Source organism: Typopeltis vanoorti, chromosome 6 (assembly GCF_054136105.1).
Source record: "Typopeltis vanoorti isolate ZY-2024b chromosome 6, IOZ_Tvanoo_1.0, whole genome shotgun sequence".
Classification (NCBI taxonomy): domain Eukaryota; kingdom Metazoa; phylum Arthropoda; class Arachnida; order Uropygi; family Thelyphonidae; genus Typopeltis; species Typopeltis vanoorti.
The window spans coordinates 69,699,853-69,716,265 of NC_143554.1; the positions used below are offsets into that span (position 1 = coordinate 69,699,853).

The 16,413-nt window shown below is 35.4% G+C and overlaps 1 protein-coding gene across 7 annotated transcripts in view; it reads right to left on the bottom strand.

Annotated features, from left to right (window-relative positions):
* Tlk (Tousled-like kinase) overlaps positions 1-16,413 on the bottom strand; it is a 641,803-nt gene that overhangs the window by 302,743 nt on the left and 322,647 nt on the right. For all 7 annotated transcript variants that reach the window (XM_090394231.1, XM_090394230.1, XM_090394235.1 and 4 more), the window contains one exon: positions 13,312-13,524. In XM_090394231.1, the coding sequence (XP_090250357.1) occupies positions 13,312-13,524 (213 nt within the window). The remainder of the gene's footprint in view (positions 1-13,311; positions 13,525-16,413) is intronic.

Consider the following 16,413-nt stretch of genomic DNA (forward strand, 5'->3'; position numbering starts at 1 on the left):
CCTGCCACTTTGGCATCCAACACCTGTTTTGCTAACCTTTCCTCACTCATTCTATTTAAGTGTTGCCATACCAACTTAGATTAGCTCTGTTGACACATTCTTGAACGATAACAAGATATTTTCTAATATCTTCATTTTTAATATGATTGTGCCATTGATTCACCCCCTAATTTTTCTGAACACTCATATCTGTGGTCTCTAGCCTTTGATTAAGTGCTTCATTTCCAACCCAACTCTCAGATCCATAACTTAAAACTGGTTTGAACACTATTTTGTATACTGCTAGTTTAATGTTTTGGCTTCCCAGAATGCCAGTTTTGCTTATTCTATTGTCTACTCCCAAATTTAATTTGCCATCTTCACTTAAAATTATGCCTAAACACCTGAAATATTTTACTTGTTCTATAAAGTTTTCCAATGAGAATGCAGTTATTTTTTGATTTTCATGTCAAATTTGTTACAGATGTTATTCAATTTAGTTACAAAATCCTGCAGACTTGCAATGGATGTGTTTAGAAGGTAGGAAATCATTTGCATAAATCAAAGGACTAAGTATGACATCTCTAATTCTAATAATAGCTTTAATATCACTTTCATAATGTGATGAATAAGAGTGGAGATAATGTGCATTCTTGCCATATCCCTGATTTTATATCAAACCATCTTCTTCCAATTCTAACTGCTGACTGACAACTTAAATATAGACTATGTATTGTTCTGTATAATATTCTATTCACCTCATATAATTGTAGGATTTTGAAAAGCTTTTCTCTGTGTGTGTGCACACCTTATCATATGCCTTTTCTAGATATACAAAATTTAAGTACAGATCCTTGTCATATTCCCACAGTTTCTAAACTATTTGTCTTAAAGTGAAAACCTGAACTTGACAACCTCTATTTGGCCCGAACTCACCTTGTTCTTCAAGTTTCTCTTCCACAGTCTTTCTCAACCTCTTTTCAAGATTCCTTGCATAAATCTTACCTGGAACATTTCGTAGAGAAGTTCCACTGTAATTCTCACATTCAGATATATTCCCTTTCTTATAGATGGGTATAGTACGCCCATAGATTCAAGACCCTTCGACACTTCTGTGCATGTCAACAGAAGGAGAATCAATTCCGATAATAGGATAATCAGTCCGTATTGTGGGATGAGTTGTTTATTATTACATGTCGGAAAATTAACTTCTCTTTTATGATCATTGTGGTTAACTATGTTGTTTGTATAACAGTTGGAAAATTTTACCTATAAAGCACGTGATTTCACGTGTTGGCAACCAATTCATACGTCCTTCATTTCTTTCTCCCCTTCAGCATGAATCAACTATTCTTGGCAAGATGCCAAGCAGAGATCTACAAACTGTGGGCGAACTTATACTATGAAAGATCTACTCCAATCATCTGGAATTCGACTCTCTGACCAGGCCTTCTGAATTATGCAATGTGGCCACTGCAAAACTTTTATATACCTCCATATTTCAGCATTTCTGGTTGAATATCATCTAGTCCAGACACCTCTCCACATTTCAAGTTTTGATGGCTTTTTCAACCTAAGTATTGATATGTGCTCCTCTTGAAAAATTTTTTAGGATAGGTCTGTTACTGTTTGTTTCATTTAACAGTCTTTCAAAGTAATTACTCCAGACATCCAGGATATCCTTATCTTCAATTTAATTGTCATGTGTAACATCTTTGATTTCTTTTACAGTACTCTTTTCTCCATTTCTGAGCTATTTCAATAGCCTCCAGAACATTTTGTAACCTTTATGATATTTATTTTCTATATTCATATCAGTCTTGTCATGAATTTTGTTTAGCTACTTTTACACATAGCTTAGCTCTCTTCAAGTTTTCTCTGTGTTCTTTTAAGGCATTTGTCAACTTACTTGCTGGGAATATTTGGTATGCTTTCTTCTTTTCCAGTACTGCTTCTTTATCTTCTTGTGTCCACCGTGTGGTTCTTATTTTTCTATCCTTGCAAACAACTTCACCACATATCTCCTTAGCTGAATTAAGCAATATCTTCTTCAGAGTTTGCCATTGAAACTTCAAGGTTTGGTTCTTGTTTTCAATTTCTTTCATTTCAATCAATAATCAAAAATTTCCACTTATAAATTTTCTTCTTCCAAGAAATATATCCAGAATTTATGGCAAAGGAAAAGAGATCTCTGATATCAGCAGGAAAACATTTTTTTAAAAAGTGATGTTATAATTTAAGGGAATGTTAGTGAATAGTGATGTCAAAGCTGAATGGGATATCTGTATTATAAAACTTACATTTTCAACAGAAGTTTTAAAATGATTTTTTTTTATGTATGATGTGGTATGGCCAATAAGCAAGGCAATTAATAAACAAATAGAGGTACGGTACCTCTATCTGATTTCCCCTCACACCCTTTCCTTGGCAATTTTTTCATGGAAGATATTGAAAAAAAGCTCTTGCCTCAGCCCTTCTCACATTTTTTATCTGACTAAGATGTGGACAATGTTCTCTATTTATCTTCATGATCCAGACACATTACACTCTTTCCTGTCACTCAACTCAATAGCCTTCATTCTAAAATCCAATTTAGATGGAAAAGAAAAATAATAATAATCTAGCCTTCCTAGACACCTTGGTAGCATATCTACTTGATGGTAACCTGTTCTTTTCAGTATATAGGAAACCCACCAACAGGCAGATACACTCACAAACTATCTTATCATCCCCCCACCCCCCCAACAACATGACATCATTAAATAACACCAAATTGATAGGTTGGTCGATGAATTTAGCGTTCTTGGAAAACTGGTGATCTTTATCTGTTTTATTGTGTTTTTCCCTTAGAAAATTAGTGTAGTATATTAGTGTAGAGTTTTGTGATTTTAGAGTATTTAGTGTTTGATAACAAATTTTTATTAAGATATTGAGATATTAAATATAGTTTAAAATGGTGCCAAAAAATGCAGAAGAAATGTAATGCAGAATAGAAGCTAAGTCGAGAATAAGAAGGCTTGCCCCGATAAGGAGGATATAGAAGATATTGAGAAGGATATTGAAAATGAATTAACTTTTAAAATCATGAAATTAAAGGAGATTAACAGACAAATGATGTTGGATTTACATAAAGTTGAACAGCATTTAAATAAACATGGGGAGGGGAAAAAAAATTAAGCAGCAAAATAAGAAACAACAAAGCATCGAATTAGGTAAGTTAGGAAGTAATAACAAAATCCAGGAAGGTAACATTGATTGTAAAAAGAAGGATATTATTTGGTAAGGTGACTCTATCATAAAACATGCTCTTAACAAGCAGGTTATAACCTCAAGTTTTCTGGAGCAAAATTTAAAAATATAGAACATGCAATTGGAAAACAGAAAAGAAAAATAAAAGAGATCGTAATTGTAGTAGGTACTAACAACTTAACTAATGAAAATTCAGTAGGATATGAAAAGGTTGTTGAAAGAAGCAAGAGTTAAGAATGAGAAAGTGAAAATCATAAGTACATTACCTACATTACTTACCCAGGTATGATAGGAATGAATTAAGAAGAAGGGCTATGATCGCAAATGATTTGACATGTAGGCTGTGTAGAAGAAATTGATGTAAGTTTTTGGATATATGCAGTGAGTTTGAAAGAAGATTAGATTTGTATAAGAGGAACAGCCTGCACTTAAACGTATTTAGTATCAGTAGTCTTGAAAAACTAATAATGGGTATGAGACCTAACACAGAAAGTCGGGGAAAGTACATTATCATGGGGTAATGGTGAGAATCTGTGTGTAAGAGAGACAATGTTATGTAACTTTTTTAATAACGGAAATCTGCATTATATTGGAAATGATTATGAGAAGAGAACGATTTTGATTTTGTGTTTGTCCGGTTCAGATCCATCAAGCATGTGCAAAGATGCCTGCATAAATAAGACAGTAGATAAGAACAGAGATCTGCAAGTTGTCCAACTGTGTTACATAGACTACACACAAGAGAATACAAAAAACATGTATGTAGCTTATTATCTATGTACATGAATGCTAAGAGTATCAGAAACAAATGGATAGAGTTTCTTGCATTGGTCAATACATTGGTACCTCACATTGCAGGCATTAGTAAGACCTGGCTATCAGAGCAGACAACTAACTGGTATTGAGTGTAAAGGGTGCAGTGCACCCTTTACACTCAAAAAAATGATAATGGATGACTTGAATCCAGTTAGTAATTGAGACCTATGATAGTAACACTAGTAAACGTTTTTCATGTGTCAGTGAGTTGAAGTCTCACAAGCTCAAGGAGATAGTGGGATGTTGTTGCAGATCTGTTGGATCAGTTGTTAGTGATGAAGAAATGCATTACCAAATAAAAATGATGGGCATGAAAAGAGAAATCTTAATTGGGGGGGGGCTTAAATTATCCAAACATTGATTGGCTAGTAGTAAAATCTCATGAGAAGACAAACTGAATTTATTTAGTTTATACACAACGACACAACTTCCTCAAGCAGCATGTGACAGATAAAACTCGAAGTGAAAGAGTATTAGATTTGTTTATTGTGTCAGAGGGGGATTTCACTTAAAGATGTAACTATTCTGCCTCCAGATGAAGACAGTGATCATACTCACTTGGGAAGTTTATGAATGTTCCATTCAGAAAAGGTTACATGCTAAACTATAAAGCAGGAAATTATAACCAACTGAGGAGTATGCTGGGTCAGCATAATGGTATTAGTTGCTGAATGGGAAGAACATCAAAGAACATGGGAAGCATTTTAAAAATACTTATATGATGCAATATCAGAATTTATCCCAGGAGTCTGAATATAATTTTCATAGTGGATATCATTCTTATGCACATGGTATTCCTTCCGCATTCAGCTTTTTTGCAAATTTCTTGATAGATAAGAAAAGGCTGATGTGGAAGATATAACATGTGCATAATGATGATGCCCACTATGAAAATTATGAGCAGCAAGTCAGAAGAGTCACAACTGTTGTACGGAAATCTAAGTATGAAAAAAAAAAAAACTGGCTCTGCAAGCTAAAGACAACCCCAAAGAATTTTATCATTATGGTGCAAGTAAAAGAAAGAATGAATATGAAAAAAATAACTCTCCTGAGTGCAGATGTATACAGGTGACAGATGCAGAAAAGGATGTTCAACTGATGAGTGCCCATTTTGCTAAAAGTTATCAACCTGGTGTATGCAACACTGAGCATTGAGTTCACTGCTACGTCTTCACTGAATGAAGAAACTCAGGTGTATGAAGAGGACATATTAGAGCTGCTGCACGAACTGAATAAGAATTCAGCAATAGGGGTCTGATGAGATATCAGCACGGGTGCTAAATGAGTGTTCAGCTGAACTGGCTATTCCTATAATCAGCCTATATAATTTGAGTCTTAGAACAGGGAAGATTTTGCAGGAGTGGAAAGAATGTATAGTAATCCCATTGCACAAAGGTAGTGCTGTTGTGTCCTGAAAGGGCTAAGAAATGTTTAATGTAAATTATTCAGGTCACAACTTTAATACAATTTAGGCAGAGAATATGGAACGTTGGCAATAGGATAAGTGTAAGCTGTTTACAAGTGCAAAACAATTAAAATTTAGGAATTACATAAATTTGTATAATAGGCTTTTATATATAATCTGTGTTAAGTGTGGACCAGATATAGAGATCCATGTAAGCTGGCAAATCCACTTGAATAAAACCAGTCTCCAGTACTAAATTAGCAAGGCCTATGAGTCAGAGTTCAAAGGTCACTTTTGCCATCCTGCATTATGCAAAAGAAGGGAGGAAGAGAAGTACTGGAAAAGGAAACCTAAGCATCTTCCAGGAAAGGAAAGCAGGCACACGTGCGACTAAAATAGAGGGAGCTAAGGATATTGACATTGACCTAAGGATAGTGACCGCATTGGCGCGCATCGCGAAGATCAAGAATTGACGAGAGGAGAAAATTAAACAAAAAGGCCTTGCAAAGACAATTCCAGATCTTTTTTCCTGGATTCCTGGTTCCTGATCTCTCGGACAGTGGTCGAGCTCGTCGTCAGGGAAGTTCCTGGCCAGTTGTGGAAGGCATTTGGTTCGTCTGTCGTAGCGTAATGAGCCAAGCTATGTCCGTGCTCTAGGATAGATGTGCGTTGTCGTGCAACGGAAGAACCAAATTGATGCCGTCCATTCTAGAGGACATTACCGTACCACCTCCCAGTTTTCCCGCTGAAATTCTACTCGCACAGATCACCGGAAGATGACCTCTTGAAAGACTATACTGAAGGCCTTGATGACCAGACAAGGCAGGAAAAATTTTAAGAATTTAAGGACAGAGATGGTAATGTAGATCTTTGAATTCCTATTTCCAGTTATAGAAGAGAGTGAATACCCTGTGAGAACATTTGTATTGGACTAAACTTTAAGGGACTGTAAGAATAGCCTACAATTCGGCATAGGCCCAAGATAGTGTTAAGATTTGTTTGCCCACGAGGCCGAGTAGATATCTGATCACGCTAAATTTAATGTACAAAATGTGATATTGTGTTAACTCATGGCCACGTGTGTCAGAATGGCATGATGATTACCTATGAATTATACTAAATTGATTGTATTAGTGGTTATTGCAATTTAATATGTGTGATTAGTATAAATTAATTAGAGCCTTGATCTAACTTAAGTGCATTCATGATAGCCTGTTTGAATTGTATAATTGTATATCTCTTTAAGGTTCATTAAATTGTTTCATTCAAGTAATTGCCTGATCTGCTTATGTTATATGAATTCAAAACTACCGCTCATAAAATTATCAACGAACTAAGCGGGATAAACCCATGAGTACAAATGTATTAAGCAAGCCACGACTGTGAGAAAGAAATAAGCAAGCGGAGGGATAAGATTAATCTTGATCTAATTATCATGTATCACTCTGAAGGGGTCACCCTGAGCAAGAATCCTTTCTATCCTAGGTATTAGCTGGCACAGTAAAAAAATAAATGTGTTAATACTTATCGGGTGAACTCCATCAGATTGTTGTGTGATAAGATGATGTTTAGAAAATAAAGAGGCCAATAAGACTGCAAAGATCTTAAGAAAAAATTATTTGATAGGAGACAAGCGACTTACTTGCATATGTGAGAGAGCTAAGATAACAGTAGCATTATAATAAACAAGTAATAAAGGCACAAGGTAAAGCAAAGGGGGGGAAGGAACGTTGAACAAGGGGCATAGTCAAAGGGGTACAATACAAAGTTAAATATTATAACAAATAATGGCGTGGCCAGTAAGATTTTGATAGAAGAGAGAAAGGATATATAAGTAAGATAAGGTACCGTGGTAAGCCAACTAAAACTTTCAGAAAGTGCAAAGGAAATTAACCATAACAGTGCAGAAACTGATGTATTCAAGTATCACCCTATTGGTATTAACAACTTGCTCACATTCTATAATAATGTCACCACTTAGTTAGACAAGGGAATGGATACACCATGATACTTTTGAATTTTGCAAAGGCTTTTGACAGAATATAGCATGGAAGACTGCTGCATAAATTGGAGAATACAGAATTGCATTATAAAATATTAGCATGGATAAGAGAATGGCTGACTGACAGATGTCAAAAAGTGGTATGGGGGGGTATCAGTCAGCAAAATTCAAGGTAACCAGTGGTATATCACAAGGATCAGTTCTTGGTGCACTGTTACTCAATCTACATTAATGACATTGGGAAGGATTTGACAGGCAACATACAGCTATTTGCTGATGATTCAATGATAGGTAGGGTAATCAGGAATGTGGCTGATATGCAGTACTTGCAGAATGAATTCAATTGGCTGGAATTGTGGGCATGGGAAAATGGATGTCACTTCAATGTCAGTAAATGTAAAGTCATGCACTTTGGTGTGATTAGATATCCAGTGTTGTATAATATTGGTGGTATTATGCTAGAAGAAAGTAATCAGGCCACGTATCCAAGAAGAGTTGAAGTTCAATGACCATGTAGCAAAGATTGCAAATACAACTCAGAGGATAATTGCAATGCTGAACATTGACATGTAAAGATAAGGATGTCTTTTTGTCTCTTTACATGTCCTCGATAAGATCTCACTTGATATATTTGTGCAGGTGTGGTTTCCTGGTTTCCATGGTAATTCTGATACAGTGAAGAGAGTCTTAAAAATGATATCAGAATTGTGGAATACTGATTATGAAAATAGATTGAGAATTTGAGACTGCAGTCACTAGCAAAGAGGAGAAGAGAGGGAATGTTTTATTTTATGGAGGATGGGGAAAAGAATAAGAGAGAATCCTTGGAAGCTGATAATGAATGTGGTCAAGAAAGCGATGAGATCTAGATTTTTCTCTCATAGAGTGGTGCATGATTGAACTGGATTGCCTCTGAATGTTGTGTGTGCAAGCAGTTAGAATGAATTCAAGAAAAAGTACGATAGCTGGTATGTACAGTACATGGCCTCCCTCAATGAGTCCCCCGACTGCCTGAAGATCTCTCTTAATAATAATAATAACAACGACAAATGAGCCTGCAATCTTTGTCCACATAAAGCCATTCTTGAAACAAAACTGAATGATATACACACCTCCCTATTTAATAGCTACAGTTCCTACAGTGTCAAAAAATAATCTATTCCTCAATCAACCAACTTTCGTTTCAGAAGGATTTTAGTAATGCTCACCATCCCCTATGCTTGAGGCACATTAGAAAAGATAGCTAGAATTTAAAGAAATACAACCTCTGCACAGCTTTCAAGCTTCACTTTGAAATTAGTTTTCCTTTTATACTCCATGAAGGACCCACTCCTCCTCCTCTCTCAGTTCCTGCTGTATGTAGAGTTCCCTGTTCCTGTAAGTTGGCCTACTATGAACAAACTGGAAGATCAGCCCCCACAGGCATAGAACACATCTGCAGTAAGATTTTGGTCAACTGGGCCTTGTAGACCATGGATGCAGCTCATAGAATCAAGTGGGAAAAAAGACCACAATTTCTCTTCTAACTTTAGAAGAGAAAGACTGTTTTTAGAATCTACAGTTGATCTCAAAACTTGGCCTAATTTCAATAAATATAGTTGCATAAAACTTCCTAAAATATAGCAAATACTAATACTTCGAGATCATAGTTTACATTCTGAGCCAAGAGCCAACATATGCTTCACTTAATTAGGACTCGAGTTTTTTGTCCATGCATTTTACTTAGTTTTGTATTGCTTTTGTGTGTGCATAACAAATTTCATATTAGAAGAAGTAGATATTATTTTGAATCCTTTCTCAGAGCTGTTTCACTCCATCAAGCCTCTAACATGAATTTCTCCCAGCAATTCAGCCTTAACACAAGGACCACCACCAAGCATTCCATCTAAATGTAATGCACATGGCAGTTCCTTTGTTTTGGTAACTCCAACTACAACAATGCCAAGGCTTTTTTTTTTTTTTTTCATGGAACATTCTTCACCAGCATTCTCAGTCACTTGTGACCATTTGTAATACAATGACGTGAAATGGGATAATTTTCCCAATGTCAACCCCCCCCCCCCATCTTTCCATGTGGCAATCAAGATACTATCCTCGACAAAAACTCTGTTGAACAACCAAAATAAATCCTTCTGGAATGAAGGTATTCGTTCCAAGAGGATTTATTTTGTAGGAATTTCCTGCTGAAGTCTCTATTTTACAATAAGTACACCAAAAAAAAAGTACAGTATGTCGTAAGTGTATCAATACAAAAAGTCTGGTTCATAAGTGCAGGGGAAAAAAAAAATAATTAATGATAAATTAAAAATAGACTTAAAAAGGGATGAATGCAGAAAATGTGTCTTCTCCTCAAATAGAAATCAAACTTTTTTAGTCCCACATTTCTACTTCTCTCACATTTAAATGATACCATTCAAACAATGTAACACCACTGTGATATTCAAAGTCTCAGGAATAGACAAATTAGAGACAATTTAATATAAAAATGTATAAGTTGGTAAAGGAATCTCACAGATAAAAGTGACATTTTACAGGACATGGCAAGCAGAAAGAGAAATTGAGATACTGTGGTGTGTTTAGAAAGCATGTGAGGTCCCAATTCTTTTCATGGTGTGCAGTGTGTGTGTGTATCCATTGGTGACCCATTGGATATGATGAGCTAATGTGTTGTTCAATAAATATGTTCAAGGAGAGATATGACAAGAATGTAAGGCAATATTAATAACAGTAAAAGGAGCACTTCTTTAATGAGTCCTTAGACTCCCTGGAGGAACTCAATAACTGTATTTCTTCTCAGTTTTTAATATTTATGTCTAATTGTTAAGAGGGAGCATGAGAAATCACCACAATGCCAAACTGCTTAGGTGGCGAGATAAGCACCCTGACTGAAGAACATCATTTAGTTGTATTATGTATTATTCAAATTTTTATTATTAACTTCTGAAGAAGTCCGTGCGGTTATCTGAGAGGCTATGCGCTTTGCAACCATATGCCTGAGAAAGGAGTGTCCTGGGTTCGATTCCCATTGCTGATGTGAGGAGCTTAAGGATCTTTTTCAGATATAGCCAAATTAGCCAGTCTTGGGCATGGACTGCAGGGTTTTTCTCCCCAGTTTATATGGGGTTTTACTCCCGCAAGCAGGAAAACCAGCCCTCATAAACACACGTATCTATAGATATAGGACACACCGGGAAGCATAGGGCAAGCCAACTTATCCTCGAGACGGGTATGGCTTAGAAGGGCTAAGGATAGCTCCATAACAGGCCACTAAGCCTAATACGTGAATGCAAGAAGAACTTCTGAAGAAAAAACATACAAATATTAACTCTCCAAATGGCCAGGACGTACATATATGCCCAAATGAATCTGGATATGATTCTGTAACACCTATTGAATAACATGAATAAAAAGTGCAAGTTGGTCTCACTATTTCATCCACCTCAGCCGGTTGAGAAGTTAAGGAATAGAAAACAGAAAATCAAAGAAAGTTGTGAAGCCCTTTTACATCAGTCAAATCTGAATCGGAACAATTGCCCCTCTCTCTCCCAAAAGTTTGGGAGATTCTTATCTTATGTAACCATCAAAAATAGTTTTTAATATTTTTAATAATATTAATTTCTAGCATGCAGCAACAATTTTTAATTGAAAAACCACGAATGCTGTACATACTTTGTATTCCAGTCCTCCTCATCATCAAATTCCTGACATGTACCCTCAAGGGGTGTACAGGATATGATGGTACTACATGAAAAAGTTACGTCATTACTAACTTCTTATCTACAATTTTCCTCCAAATCAGTCTGTTACTTGTCAAGGCTCCAACATTATCATATCTTATATTTCTATCATCTAAGGCACTTTGTACCGTATCCATCCACCTATATCTTGGTCTTCCTCAGGGTCGTTTTCCTGCAAACTGGCAGAGAACACTTGTTTTGCTAATCTTTCCTCGTCCATTCTGTTTAAGTGACCATACCACCTGAGATTAGCTCTGCTAACAAATTCCTGGATGCTGACAATGTCAAGTTCTTTCCTAATATCCTCGTTTTTAATATGATATTGCCATTGATGCCATCTTTTCACGCCTCTAATCTTTCTCAGGACTCTCATATCTGCAGTCTCTAGTCTTTGGTCAAGTGTTTCACTTCTGACCCAGCTCTCAGATCCATAAGTTAAAACTGGTTTGAACACTGTCTTGTATACAGCTAATTTAGTGTTTTGACTAATTTCTCTCTTATTTCATATGAATTTATTCAATTGACTTCCTACCAGCTTTGTTGATTCTGTTGTCTATTTCCATATTTAAATTACCATCTTCACTACAAATCGTGCCTAAGTAGCTGAAATCTTTTACTTGTTTCACAGGTTCTCCGTGCACAATGCAGTTGACATTTTCAACGATTCTACCTATTTTCATTGTCTTTGTCTTTTTATTGCTGACGTTCATATCATATCTATTACAACAGTTATTCAATTTAGTCAGGGACTCTTGGAAACTTGTAGCAGATTTATTTAGAAATATAACATCTTCTGCATAAAGCAAAGAGCAGACATTAACATCTCCAATTCTGATATCATGTTTAATACCACTTTCCTTCATTATGTGATCCATATAGATAATGAATAACAGAGGGGATAACGTACATCCTTGTCTCACACCAAATTTAACATTAAACCATCTTCCTGTACTTCCGTCAATTCTAACTGCTGACTTACAACACAAATAAAGACTAAGTATTGCTTGATATAATTTTCCATTGACACCATATAACTGCAGTGTATTGAATAGCTTCTCTCTTGGCACCTTGTCATATGCCTTTTCCAGATCTACTAAACTTAAAATCAGATCTTTGTTATATTCCTATGCTTTCTCAACTATTTGTCGTAAAGTAAAGATCTGATCCTGACAGCTCTATTTGGCCTGAATCTAGCTTGTTCTTCACCAAACTTTTCTTCCACAATTCTTCTCAACTGTTTCTCAAGTATACTTGCATGAATCTTGCCAGGAACACTCAAGTAGGGAAATACCTCTGTAATTCTCACATTCAGTTTTATTTCCCTTTTTATATATGGGTACTATGAGAGCTCTACTCCACTTCTACCTTAGCAGAGCCTTCTGTGCGACCATTGGCACAAATAAGTCTCATTGTCCAATTCCCCATTCTGATATTTGCTCACATCACTCTACTTGAGACTGCCTGCCATTCAAGAAGATTAACCTCGGATATTGTGTTAGATACCATGACTACTCCTCCTTTTCCTTGATTGTCATTGCCTGAATATAGCATTTTGTATTTATTGCTCAGAAAGATCTCACCAGTTTTGTCTTTTTTGTTTCAGTCACCCCTATTATGTCGATCCGGTACTTATCTAATTCCTCAGCTAGCTCCATTTCTTTGCCATTCAGGCTTCTTATGTTGACAGTACCGATTTTAACTCTGGTGATGTTGAGTTGGCGTGTGCTTTCCAGTTCCTTTGATTTTGAAATATCTGTACTTTCACTTCATTAAAGTTAATTACTGTGGTAATCATGTAATTTATTATTTATACAAATATTAAATTTTATACCAGATACAATAAAAATAATCCGTGTGATATACTACACTTCAAATCTATTAATACAGTAATTCACATTATATCTAGTCACAGACTAAGGGATATAGTGATATACTAAAGGATAGCTGATAATTATGATTTCATATTTCTAATCTGTATTATAATTTAAAAAATTGATAGGTTTCTTATTTAATGGAAAATTGACAAAATTGCTCTGATTTCTTGGAGTCGTGATCATTTATGTTTCAACACCCTCCCCCTCCCAATGTTATATTATAAATGAAACTAAAAAAAGCTATCTTACCTCTGATTCCTTATCACTTGGTACTGAGCCAATACTGGCAGTGCTTAGATTAGAATCCTGATTATTATTGAGGGTACTGTTACTGCTTCCACTGGCTCCTAAACCTGTACTGAGATTCAGGCAGGAGGAACCCTGAAGTAAGGCAACAGTTTGAGTAAGCTGCTGCTGCTGAGCTTGAAGAAGTTGTTCCTGCATGCTGTTGTTTGGAAACCCCTAATGAATGATAAATTAGATTTAAAATTATATTTTATTCTGCATTTGGGAGAAAAATAGATAACAGACTTCAAACATTTCAGGATTTAAAACAAGATATTAGTCTTGGAAAATCTCAAGATATTTCACTGATTATTACTAGTTAAGAAGAAATTACTTATCATGCATAAACAATCATTTGCTATAGCAAGTTCACAATAGCAATGATATACTGAATAACATAGCCTCAATGTTATCAAAAGAAATTTAATACTATGGTAAATATTCACAATAAATTAAACAATTAAAATAATTAATCATTCATATTTTAAAAATCTTGCAATTTGCATGTCCTCAACCTCTCTCTCCCCTCCATAATCAACATTATAAAGTCTTAGTAGTCCGTTGGTTACATTTAGACTATCATTATAACTGGACCAAATAGTTAATGTGTAGTCAAGGCTTGCCTTACACTTTGTATGATGGTAAATATTTATCGATACAAAAACCAGTAATAATCAAGTCAGCAGATTCACCATAATATAAAATTCGTTATTATTATTTTTATCACAATGTGACACCTTGAAGGTGTCACGGTGTAACAGGTTGCAGGCTTGGTTGGCTGAGTGGTTAGTGTATCCCCTCTCTATCCAACAGGCTGCAGGTTCAAATCCTGATGTAGGCATGGATGTTTGTGATTGTCTTTAGGTGGGAGGTGAATTTCATTGCCAGTGAGAGACTACCACCCAGCTACTGGATTCCTGAAGTGGTCTGACAAAGTTCCACGTTTGGTCTCTAGATAACGGTTTCCAGTCTAGGTAAAAAAATCAAAAAAAAAATATAAAAAATCCTTAACTTTCTCACAGTATGAATGTATTATAGGTTCACTAATAAACTTTTTGTGGGCAGGAGCCACATGAAAAGAGGAGTTCTTGGACTCATTGCAGAAGGCACTGTACTCTACTCCACCACAGATCTCACTTACTACTTAATCTCCAATTTCAACAAACAATAATAACACTGCTACTATCAATGCCATCTACCACCAAATAACAGCATTTTTTCATCTGTAAATTGCACATTCTCATGAGCAATTTGCCTGTACAAATTGATGAAAAAAATCAAAGTTTCCAGGAAGAAAAAAGCCTGCTGTGGATCATTAGGCATTTTTACAGAGCATAAAAATTACATGTGGAATGTCTCTTTATCTGCTATCAAGTGTCATGGATAAATATATAAACTTCCATTGACAGATTCTAATAGACTTTTATAGAGAACATTTATCACATTTTAGCCATACAGATCTTGCTCTTTTTTTCGGGTTCACTGCATCTAGAAATGCATTTCTCTGTTCAATCTCCTTCCTTCAAATCTTTCTTACGCTTTACTTTTTATACATAATTATGTTATATCTAATGTAGCTGGCCTGGTTAGCATATCTACTCTCCAGCAAAAGGCTACAGGTTCAAATCCTACTGGGGGCATGGATATTTATGATTGTCTGTGAAAATACTAGTGGTGGTGGTTGGCAGTAAATGCCATGGGTGTAGATGATGAAGGTAGTTGCAGTTGGTGGAGTGGTGAAGACGAAGAGTTGTAGAGTGGGCACCCTCCCTCAATGAGCCCTTGGACTCCCTGAAATTAAGTAATAATAATAATAATAATAATAATAATAATAATATTTTAAGGACATTCCATTCTTTCTTCTATTTCTTGCCAAAACAATATTTTTCTAGACCATCTTTGGATACTTGTTATATTTTTCATATCTTCAAACTACTGTAACCATGTTTACTAAATCCATTTGCAAACAGTGTTGGATAAAATTACACTGTAATTTTATCCAACTTTATAAATAAAATTAAATTGTAATTTTATCCAACACTGTTTTTAAATAACATCTCTTTTAAAAGTCCATTTCAGTTTTTAACTTTGAGTTTAATCCTGGATGCATGGGCCTTCATGCATCTCCTCTATACAATACAATATCTTGCCGCTCAACTTATTTTAATGAAATTTTGTATAACTGCATATTCTGAATTATTAGAAAAGGGAAGTTTTACAATGAGAGTTCAATTAATTAGTTGGGTACAATCCACTGTTGCATTTTAAATTTAAATTTAATTTAAATTTTATTTTAATGAAATTTTGTATAACAACTGCATATTCTGAATTATTAGAAAAGGGAAGTTTTACAATGAGAGTTCAATTAATTAGTTGGGTACAATCCACTGTTGCATTTTAAATTTACCGACTATCTCATTAATAAAAAGAATGTAAAATTCCCCTCTAATTTTCAAAGAATGCATTCCTTATCATATTAACAAAGAGAAAACAATCCTAGAAGTTTACAGTTTTTAATCAGCATCAATCCAGACTGATATCTGGATTGATCCTGGCTGATCTACAGTAACTGCCTTGATTCTTGATCACCCTCAGTTGATCATTGCTTAAAACCTTAAGCCAAGTATTACATTAAGTCACACTCTTACAATTATCATCCAGGTAAAAATACGATTCACCTTTTAATTCCAATTGAAAGCTGAATATTATGTATGCATATCAGAACAAAAGTAGTAGTCTACTACTTATGTTCAACAGGAACCCTATGGATGACATAGAACGAGCAGTTCTTGTTTATTTGTGTGGAGGGGAGTAACGTGCCATTAAGTCAGCCTTGTTTTTAGGTGCATGTCAGAGACCTGTAGTACTGCTATGGTATCATCTGGATGTAAAATTGGAGGAAACATGGGTGTACAAAATTTCTGTCCAATTAATGGCCTTGGAAATGGACCAGCAGGCTCAATTAGCATTTAACACTGGGGGGGGGGGGGGGGGGGGGCTTGCAGCTCATTTGACAGATACATGCAAAATAATAAATAATAATAAATTTAATTTAATCCTTTGCTA